An 11,479-nucleotide genomic window follows, 5' to 3' on the forward strand; every position below is an offset into this window, starting at 1 on the left:
CACCAATATCTCAACCCAAAGGCTTGGCTCCAAGGAACGACCCTTCCAGGCAACGGTGAGCTTCCCAACGCTTCGCATCCACGCCAAGTACACTAGCTCTGGAGTCCTCATCATCCTCCCTGCCAGTGGAAACGGATCATTCCACGCCGATTTCGGTAAGCGAAATGTGTCACGCAAAAGTGTGAGCATAACCAAGGTAACGGCTTTTTTCTTAATACCAGCCGCCTCACGTCCATTGAGATGGTTTGCAGGGTATTTGCGTAGATATATCTATACTTCGGAGGTAAAGGATACTAAGCCTGTTTTCCTAATTTTTCAGGAGAACAGTTTTAAGGTTTTTTTAATTGACGAGTAATTACTAGAAGGTTAAGTTACTATACAATTAACATTGTAATGTAAAAATGTTTTAAACTTGATACTAACCATCTAGTACTTACTGGTTAATTTTTTTTTAAATCTTAAAACTGCTCCCCTGAAATATTAGGAAAACGAAGTTTCCTTTACTCCGGGGTACATATATAATCTACATGTTACCCCACATACTACGCTACCCTGTTGATGTATCCGGAACAAAGTTGCTATTTATTGCTGCTAATTACCTTATCTTTCATCTCTTATCATATTTTTATTGTCCTCATGATTTAACCGATGTGCTGGAAAACCATGGGTGAGTCGAAGGGAAATATTTTTTTCATTTGCTAGTCATTTTTTTCTTACATTTTAGGAATCTTTTGGCTCGATTGTGACGAAGAAAATGCTCCGAAATTATGTCAAGTATGTTTAATATATTGAATTAATTTTTACTTTAGCATTATTTTCTCATTAATATAAATGGAAAATTTAACTCAAACACAATATCAAACTTGATATACGTTAATTTTTGTAGTCTTCTATCTGTAATGAAAAAGAGGTGAGGTGTGCAACATTTCCTCATCAATCACTCATGCCGCAAACACTCATTCGTGCAATATCCTTTAGGGTTCTTGTCACGTTTTCTTCACAATGAATATATTGAGTAACCTCAGAGTTACCGCACGTGTGATTAATGTCTAGATACCCATCCGGTCATGCACAAGCATTCATGTCGCTGTCTTTGTGTCTCCTAGGTGATGTGGACGCCCTGGTGAGGGGGAAGGTGTTGTCTGAGACACGTGGTGGCAAGGAGTACCTCAGGGTTGATGCACTGGACCTGGACATTAACATAAAGAGGGTGCGCATGCAAGTCAAGAAGATCTTCAACAACAATAGAATCCTCAGTGAGTCATAAAGAATTAGCCTCAATAATCTACGACTAATGGTTTCACTTTTAACAAATTACAATTTATTTCGCCGAGGCCCGCACAATTAAGCTAATTTGTTTGATTTATAGCATATCAACCATCCACTTGGTTATCTCAACATACTGTATATCTCAATGGTTATCTTTATACTAAATCTAGAATAATTCCCCAAAAATTATTGAAGGGGACTATTTGATGAGTATGCCAGACGGTGAGGTGGGCTAAAATCCTCTGCTGCTAATATGACGGTGGCTGGTTGGAGCGCAACAATGATAGGATTTTTATACCCCCTCGGGCATGGTTTAATGTATACGTTCATACATTAAATACTAGGCATTTATCTAAGGAGTTTTAGCATTAAGAAATTACAATTATTTAAATGAATACGTAATCAGTGTGGTCCTACGGTAAACACTACTGTTGAGAAAAATTTATATTCCTTGAGTAATCATAGGGAGAATCTTTTTAAAAAAATCGTGTTATTGAATTACTTTGCTGATAAATTGCAAGAGAATTTTGGAATGATTAATAAGTTTCATTTCTAGTTCCCGAAGGACAATGTTTGGATAAGGAGATCACCGTTCATTCCATAGAAAAGTTACATGAGCACTAGGATCGATCGAAAAAATCAATGCTTGAAACACAGTGATTTAATAGCACGCAAAATTTGGGTCATATTATACTGATCGGCAATAAAATAATGAAAAAGTTATCATTAAATCTTCAGTCCGCCTAAAGAGCCCAAAAAAAAAACAAAAAAGCCTGATATGTTCGGTAATTTCACATTTACGCTCAACGGTTACTGATACGAATTTTTTTTCCTTTTCTCAGCGAATGCCTAGTAACTTTATTCAAAATACCTGGTGAAAGAAAAATTATAAACGAAAACATCATAAGTTAGAGTTAGAGCTACGCTATCGGGTCAATTTTTCGTTACATTTATGGAAACATGCTATTAAAATGTTTCATAAACATAGGAAATTAAGCCTAACGAGTTTTCTTGAATATAAAAGTTAAAATTGCAACGCTTAAACGCTGAAAGGTAATCCTGATCATTTTAACCTACTTAATAGATTGTCAGCTCAGCTCAAATAAAGTTTCCATTCATAATTCTAAGCCCAGCATTTTTATGTGGCATTCTTCCTCCCAAAAAATGACGAAATACATTTTTTTAATGCTAAAATGGTATTTTTTTCTCAAACTTGCCGACTCTTCAACCAGCTTACACAGCAATAATAATTTGGTATATATTCCTTTTTGACCAAGTATCAAAAATAAAGTTATTGGAAGCAGTTAAATCAATAAATTGCCATCAGAGTAATTTGATGCATTAATCTAAGATTAAAGGTTTTGCTAATTATTTTTTTTTAAACTTAATGCACTTTTAAGTAATATTTTAGCCCTTTTTGAGCCGTAAGTTGACCTTGCAAAAACTCTTAACTTTTGTTGGATAATTGTAGCTATTACTTTATTCAGTTAGGTCGCCATAAATATTTAAATTGTAAATGTATGATAATTTTAACAAGGATAAATTGCTTTCGTGTTTAAAGGGATATAAAGGTTTTGGAACAATAATCACATAAAAATTGTATATCTCAGAGGTTATGGAGACTGGATTGCGTTTTCTTAAAGACGTCACTGCAGTTGAGAAAAAAAGGAAATGAGTAGGGAAAGTTAATTTTTCGAGTTTGAAATGCCAAGGAAAACCAGACAAATACTCAATACGCAGATTTAAAAAAAAATTGGTAGCAAAGGACGGCTGCAAATCGATGAATATTTTCATGAATGCAAATGGACCCTTACGTATCAATTTATACCGAATTAAGAATTACAGTCCCCTTGAGTTAACTTATCAAGAAACTTAGAGTATACGTGTAAATACAAGTATACCTCGCCTTTCATAAATAAAACATACAAAATAAAACCTTCCAAAGTCCCCTTTGTTTAAAGAATCGTTAAAATGTCCATAGTTTATATTCTCTAGATCCAAAGCGATAGTAGCATCACATTTTATTTAATTTGCAGCGTAACATCTCCTCTTGATTACAAATGGTACAGCATTATATCTTAATTAACGTAAACTGGTATTATGCTTTCAATCCAAAACGTCCTCTATTTATCACAGTTCCAGAAGTATCATTTGGCAGTTCTGTTGTTCTTTGCATTCTCCTACTGTTACAGTTCCTATGTGAAATTATCGATCAGGGAATCGTCGCTGGATATCGGCATCGTATATTGATGAATTCATTCTTGGAGCAATTTATTTTGAAATAAATTTTGCTTGGCAGGGATGACAAGTGAAACGAAACGAAAATGTTTCGTTTCGTCCCGGAGGGAAACAAATGTACGAGGCCTCGGTTTAGTTTCGTTCCCGCACGAAATTAAAATCACCAAGGAGTTAAGCTTCGTCCCGGAGAGAAACTTTACTACCGGGAACGAAACTAAATTAATCGAAACTCTGCTCCTCATAGTTAAGTTTTGATCCCAGAAGTTGAGTGGAGGGAATAAGAGGGAATAGTTTCGACTCATTACGTTTGATACCTATACGTGTAAAGAGGTTAAAACCATAGAGTTTGTAATACCATGGGAGGCTCCACTAGGGAGAAATTCCCGCGATACTGTGAAATTGGTCTCCGTGCATTAATTCGCACTCAAACTTTAGTCGCTAGTGGCGCAAGGATCGGTTTGACAGCATCGGTACCTGTCAATGTATTTGGCTTTACATTCCCTTGAGAACTCCGTACAATAAAAACACTGTCGTGGCCCAATGGCTAAGGTTTGACTTCTATGTTAACATATTAAGGTCGAACCTCTTCTGCGATACTAATTTAAGTAATAAATTCTACTTTTTCTTTAAAAAAAAGCCTATTTTTCACTATTATTTTCTTAATTTTCGCTAAAATTTTTAATTTTTCTGTGCCAGAATTTTTTGTGCTCATGCGGCATATCTTGTTTTCCCAATTTTTTTCTTTGAATAATTTTATTTCCTTGTCGTAATACGACGCATTTTTAAGATACACTCGAGCTTGCATTCCTTTTATATTGCAATACAGGTTTGTGGACTCTTACAATTCACCCAAGTTTTCGTATCGTTGGAAAAGAACGTTAGAAAACCAGAAAGAGCGAGACAGGCAGGGAATGGGTTCTTCCTCCGGAGTTGTGGATGGTCAACCATCTTCTCACTCAGTGGGCTCTCACTTATCTAACAAGAGGCTTTATTGAAGCGTCTTGTTGGTAATTTTTGCTTTTTCCACCACGGGAATTATCAGTTTCAATCATCAAAATGTACAGCTCTTCCGGTTATATTTTTTCCTACTCCGCAGGGTCTTAAAAGTTCAACTTATAACGAAATCCGATTCTAAAACTAGGCATGAATGGTAAAAATGAGTCCACAATATCATCACATTGAAACATAATTGGGAACCAAATACATGAGTTTCTTAATAATGCGTCGTGTTGCGACACGAAAATGAAATACTTCAAGGAAGATTCCATGTGAAAAATGGGAAAACATCAGACGTCGGAAGTGTAAAAAAAACATGTTCTCACACGGAATGAAAATTTTCAGAGAAAATCGTGAATATAATTTTGAATTGCAGATTTCTGTAAAAGAAAAAGTAGAAGGAAATTATGAAGAAAATTGCCACCGATGGGAATTGAACATGCACATTTAGAATCTTATTCCATCTCCGTAACCCCTAGACCACATTTAAAAAAATATTGGTTGTCTTTTTGAAGGGAGTACATTTCACTTGTAAATGTTTAACTGCGTTTTTTTTACGATCAGATATGAAATTGAGCTTAATATTAATTAATTGAGCTTGAGTTTAAGCAATAAACGATTACATTCAACGCGTAGCGTATCTCTTGCGGGCTAATACGTATGTTGACTTGTATCCTGGCGACTATTTATTGCGACCGGTGGGAATTAATGGAACCATGGGAGCGGAGAATACTGTATAGAGTATTTATGGTTAAAACATTGAGCTTAAAAATCGAATGACCGGGGTGCGTTCACCGTTCTCCTGTGAGTGCTGAAAATATTAGTGCCCCACGCATCTAATGGCGGTGGTCCGAACCTTTACTTCATTCAACCATATTTCGTACTCGGTGTGTGGGTCGAAACTAAACTGCTCGAAGGTGATGCACGTGGTCCCCCGGTGCGAAGTATATTCTCTGTTTTGTTTCGTCCCAGAGTTTTAGTTTTGTTTCGACTCGAAGCAGTTTTGACTCCGATTTCGTTTCGACCCTGAGGTTAGCTCCCTGGGTTTAAATCCATTTCGTTCAGTTTCTACATTTCGCTCTCTGGAACGAAACTATTAAAATTTTACAGGTTTTGACTTTCCTTTAGCTTCGATTGCCGTTCCTTCTGCTAAGTCATTATTAACCAACCGTCCCAGAAGATGGTAAACGAGGATACTTACAACATAATATTTAGAAGATATAGGTAGTGGATATTCAACTCCAACCCACGATTGTCAAGGATATGCAAGGGATCGGGTTGATGTGGTAGCTATAGTGTTGGTTTCCCACTCCGTGGGCTCGGGTTCAAATCCCGGCGGTGGCAGAGGATTTTCAGAGACTGCCCGATCCCTGCTTGAATACTGTGTGGAGGACATTTCAAGGACAACACTCCATCCGTCGGATGGGACGTTAAGCCGTGGTTCCCTAGGCACATTTTGTAAAGAGCAGACTAATGCCGACGCCGGGTTTCTCTCCACCCTTCCTTACCTACCCTTTCTTCATGGCGCAAATGACCCAAGCTGTCGGTCACCTCCTTCAAATATCATACCACCAGGATATGCCCCGCATAGAGACAAAGAGGAAAATGCTAGATCCCCTTTAAATGGCTTGCTCTAAGTAGATGAAAAGCAACAATTTATGCGAAAGGTATTTAACTCCACCGACCGACCGCAAAAGAACCGACTCTTCATAAAATGAGCTAGAAGGTAACAATCACAGCACCCAGCAATGTTTATTATTTTTTTGCTTTTTTCTCACGTGCGGAAGTGGATGTCGAGCCGGGTAAAGCTATGGACGTTTCGCAACTCCTCGCCAATTCATCATCATTGAATGCACGCAAACCCATTCACGCTCTCCTTTACGGCCTAATGCAAGCGCTGCACATCGTGATTTGAGGTGTGTCTCTCTCAATTGTATTCTTTCGTCTCTCGTGCGAAGGATTATTCGTCCGTCCTTGAAGCAGAGACTCCAGCTGCTTGGAAACCAGACGATATTCATTTCACACGCCAAGAGAATTACGTCTACGTAATTGAGGCATTTATCAAATCAAGCGCATCAGCCTTGAAAACCATAGTTATAACGTTATTATTAAACACCTCAATTTTACGCAGGTTTTGTTTCTGCAGCTCTCGGCGGAGTTTATTATTCTAAAATGTAAAAAGATAAGAAATTGATGAATGCATTGTGCAGAGGCGATTTATTCTCGGATTCTCAACCGGCCGAGTTATTCCATATACTCCATGGTAACCAACATTTCTTTGTCCAAACTGTTCGTCATAATCAGGTTTAATATAGTGACCGAGAGCACTAAAACTTCGAAACCGCGGTTACCATGGAGCATCTAGTCTGGTCGAAAACCCGAAGAAAATTAATCCAAGTAGACAGCTCCAGCTTTTTCACCGCAGAAATGATATAGCCTCACTGAGCGCTAAATAAATTAATGTTTTCAGTGATTCAGATAAAAAATAAGTCATAAGCATACTAATAATGAAACCATACTATCCAAAACCACCCCGTAATTTCTTATCGGGGAACTTTGAAAATTTAATTAACTTCATCTCAATATCATCTCTCCCGGTATTGATAAAATCTCTCTCCCGGTGCGACATATCTAAGGGAAAATAGATGGATATCCTACCCTGAAAGAATGAAATCAGACTAAGTCTAGAATGAGCTCTTCCATAAATTTTTCGATCCAGCCCTCGGGTTGAAACAGCGAGTGGTATTAAGCACGCATGGCTATGAAAGAAAGTCCATTATTTCCCAGAATTGCACCGGAAACAAAGTAAACTACCCATTTATGGTGAAAAAATATAGCTATGGACGCTAATCTCTCAACGGAAGCAACCTTCCGGTAATAACTTTGCCATAGCCGTAATAATGCCTTCGTCATTTTTCCCCCTTTCTTTTCGTCCAGTATCATCTACTCCAACTTAATTTCGCAGTGATTCCAGGATATTTTTCTTCCTCAAAACAGGGCTATAATATTCATCATCTGCTAAGCATGATTACATTCAATATGCTTTTCATCAACTTTAAACATTTAAATACCATGTAATCTGTATTAAGTTATGGAAACAAATGAGTTTGTATCAATAAATAGGAATCAAATTCACCATCACTTAGTTCGCCATAAGCAAGTATACAAACATCAATACAGACATAAAGTGAAACGAAGGGATAGAAATAAAAACAAATGATGATTACATAGCGGTGGCGCGGATATGGAACGATGACCGAAAACACATGTAAAAAAATTCACCTGGAATCCAACTAAGGACCTTCTGCTTTCCGAGAAGATGCTCATACCACCAACATGTATATGTAACCGTCGTAAGTACATTTGTACTCGCATAAATTTTAAAAAAAAAGTTCATTCTAACGAGTACACCAGGTTTCATCGTAAACTTATTTAATTTTAGCGAATGGTCATATGTTTTCTCTCATTACCTATTCTGATATTAGAAAACGTAAATTATACCTTATGGTTAAATGAGTTAGGCCAAAGGGCATATGAAACCATCTTAACAGGTTGTATTTTATCTTTATTGGTGAAGCATAAGAGGTGAAAAATGTTATTACGTATAAAATTTCAAGGTGGCTACATTAGAACTTTGTCAACAATAGCCGTTATCCTATATTCAAATAGGTAATCTTAGAAATAATTGAGGAGCAATTTTCAAATTCAGCCACAGTGAAATGCTGACAGGGATCTATTCGATGTACCTGAAAATTTCAAGATGGTGTTATAAGTTTAAAATAGCATTGTGTAACCAAAAAAAAAGTTGAGTTTAAGTGATGAGTCCTCTAAAAATAAGGCAATCAAATCAGTTTAGCTATAATTCCTGGGGTTAGAGCAGCAAAAAAATGTAATTTTAGGTATAAATCCAAGTTTTGATATTCTGGCATAGAATTTATTTTACATAGGTATCCACTGGAGGATGTGTCTTTGCAACTAGCCTCTCGACCCACCTTAAAAAGATCTCATTGCTTTTCTTCTAAATGTTTTTTTTTGTCTGCTTACAGCTGAAGCCACAAACCTGTTCCTGAGGGAGAACGGGCATGAGGTGATCAAGGCCATGACACCACAGCTCAAGAAGAAGTTCACTGTGCTCTTCAAGTCCATCGCGAACCAGCTCCTGACGCACGTTCCCCTGGATGTGTTCTTAATCAAGGAAGAATGAAGAGAGTCTCTTTTGCGTCCAAATCTTACAGTAAATACTTATGTTACAAGAGTGCTTTAAGTGGCTGCGCAGTGAAGAAAAGCTGAGGCCAACAGTTAAATTATTAATCCGATATTTAATGTGGTAAATGGAAAAAAGTTGACAAAAGATAAATTTGTTTACAGATTTTCTTAAATCGTTACTTTTACAAAGTACCGATTTAAGGAAATGATTATAACAAATAACTTTTACAAAGTACTGATTCTTGTCCTTTTTTCGTGGGCATAAATTTTAATAATTTGGATTTAGTTATGGAGTATTGGTAACGTAAAATTCTCAGTTTTTAAATTTAGGTCTTTTTCCTCAGTACGGGATTTTCCACCATATGGGATTTTCGGTTGGTTTTCGATGCTTAATAACCAGTCATACTTACTAACCCGGCATTCATTAACTTCGCGAAGGCGTTCAAGTTTTGGTATGGTGGAAAAGCTGGGACATTTCTTTCTTTTCTATGCTGGATAAAACGCAGTTATTTCAAAGCTCTTCAAAGCAAATAAAGTGAAAAGATGAAAACATTTACACTCCAATTGACCAATTAAATAATATTGAAAAAGAAAACTACGATAATGCGCATATTGATGAGGAAAATATTGACCCAAAGTTAACAAGATTTTTTTGACCAATATTTTATAATTCAATCGAATTATTAAAGGAAGCGGTAAAAGACAGTTTAAAATCATGAAGGTTAACAAGGATAATATTTCCAATCGAAATTAACAAAATGTAGACAAGCGCTATCGTCTTAGTGAACCATTAAAACATATCACTTGACCACGGATTTGGCCATTACAACCTTGGTTCCATGCGCAGTGACTGAAAATCGCTCTAGTAAATTTGTTTACTCTGACATGGATACAACGCGAGGTAAATAAAGTTGTATAGTGGTTAGGCACGGACTTGCGTGAAGAAATCGAGTCTGATAGCCTGTGGACATTTTGTTTTTAGAGTTAAGATTTATTTGTGATCTTTTAAGGTGAGTGTGTGACTAGAATCTTTCCGTTCCTACGTTTTGGTAGTGCTTAAAACTTCAATTACGGTGGATGGAGTACCTTACATTTACATCCAGATGCATGGGCGAGAGGATAATATTCCAGACGTGTTAACAAGCTGTATAAGAACAGCGCAGGTTACATTTATATTCTCATCGAAATGTGGACAAATTCTGTTATTTGGGTAGTGTTTTTTAAAAGGTCAGAAACGAGGAAAATGATTATTATAAAATATCCCAGGTTCCTGACGAAACTAATGTTGTGTTGAAAAGAGTAACTCAATATTAGCAATAGTTTGCGATGGTCAAACATCTGTGTGTTAAATTTATGTTGAATTGTACGAGCAACGTAGATTTACCAACGATCTTCGTTCAAATTATGTTAGTCTACATATGGGGTACCTGCAGCTTAATATGATTCTTGAATATGAAATAATAATATCGCTTTTAGTGAAAACTATGTACCTGGCGGATGTAAATGATATATAAGTTAAAAAGATAGCTGCAACCACATATCTATTACCTGGAGTGTTTGAAATGAGTGAATGATTTTTAACTATGATTATTTGTTGCTCCTTTGGTATGTTAGATTAGTTCCTGTATATGTTGTTCTCATTTTTGTATGAAATCTGAAATAAAGTGAAAAGATAAAAAACTTCAGCATCAGTAAAAATACAAAAATTAATACTAGTGTCATCATATTTCCTTATCGTAATGTATAATATCAAGCAGTTTTATTCTATGGACTCGCTTTGCTCGCTGGGGGGGCTCTGCCCCCCCTAGTAGTAAAGTAAAATAAGAAAAACTAAGTAAAATAAATTTCTACGAGTTTCTCTAACTTATTCAATTCAAATACAAAAAGCGTTGAGACCACGTTCCACTGTAACACCCAATGCATACGTAATATCATGACATAACGACTTTACGTATTGCAATGAAAAACACGTTTATTAATTATTTTCCACAAAACTCAACCAAATTCTTGATATACGAATAAAATGTAACAGCTGTTCCACTTTGTAAGCGAATGACGTAGGGACTGAATATCAATACCTAGAACAAATGCGCCTTAGCATGAACTGGGGCTAGTATGACGAATTTTATCGAAATATAATTTATCCTGATCGCGAATGATTTCACTTCAGAAATACCTCTATTTAAAGTTTTAATGAATATCTCAGCTTTAATATCCAACGCAATGCGCAATAAATCTGGTGAGTAACAGATCACAGCCTTTGGTGTACAAGACATTGTGAATGTCAAGATTTCGATAATTTTCACAGTTGAATAACTTAGTCACTCAAGGAAACATGCTTTTCGCAAGACAAATAATTGAATAAGAAATACCTTTATTTGCACTTATCTTCCATATTATATTATTCACTGCCTATTCACTCCTGCAGCTCACGGATAACATTGTACATTAAAAAGGACATTAACGGAAAAAAGAACGTAAACAAAAATAAAAAGGTATCACCATCACAAAAAATGAAAATATAATCATTTGTACCTATCTATATTATGTAAGGCTTGTTTTAAAGTCTTTCTACTACAATCGTGTATCGCCAAAAAGATACGAACTATAGTCAACAGCACGAATCATATTTCTAAAATGGCATTTAGTGCATTTGTTAGCTTTGAAATTAATAACCACCACACTTTCGATGTAATATACCAAAAACAACAACTAATTTCCTACCTTATATTTCTCCGCTTGTCATTTGAATGCGCTTTGATTTAAACAG

The 11,479-nt window shown here is 36.2% G+C and overlaps 1 protein-coding gene across 2 annotated transcripts in view; it reads left to right on the forward strand.

Moving 5' to 3' along the window:
* Window positions 1–9,988, forward strand: part of LOC124161268 — a 52,314-nt gene extending 42,326 nt beyond the window's left edge. For both annotated transcript variants that reach the window (XM_046537556.1, XM_046537557.1), the window contains 3 exons: window positions 22–155; window positions 1,107–1,256; window positions 8,550–9,988. In XM_046537556.1, the coding sequence (XP_046393512.1) occupies window positions 22–155; window positions 1,107–1,256; window positions 8,550–8,707 (442 nt within the window). In that variant the 3' untranslated portion in view covers window positions 8,708–9,988. The remainder of the gene's footprint in view (window positions 1–21; window positions 156–1,106; window positions 1,257–8,549) is intronic.
* The last annotated feature ends 1,491 nt before the right edge of the window (window positions 9,989–11,479 follow it).

Source organism: Ischnura elegans, chromosome 6, assembly GCF_921293095.1.
Source record: "Ischnura elegans chromosome 6, ioIscEleg1.1, whole genome shotgun sequence".
NCBI lineage: Eukaryota > Metazoa > Arthropoda > Insecta > Odonata > Coenagrionidae > Ischnura > Ischnura elegans.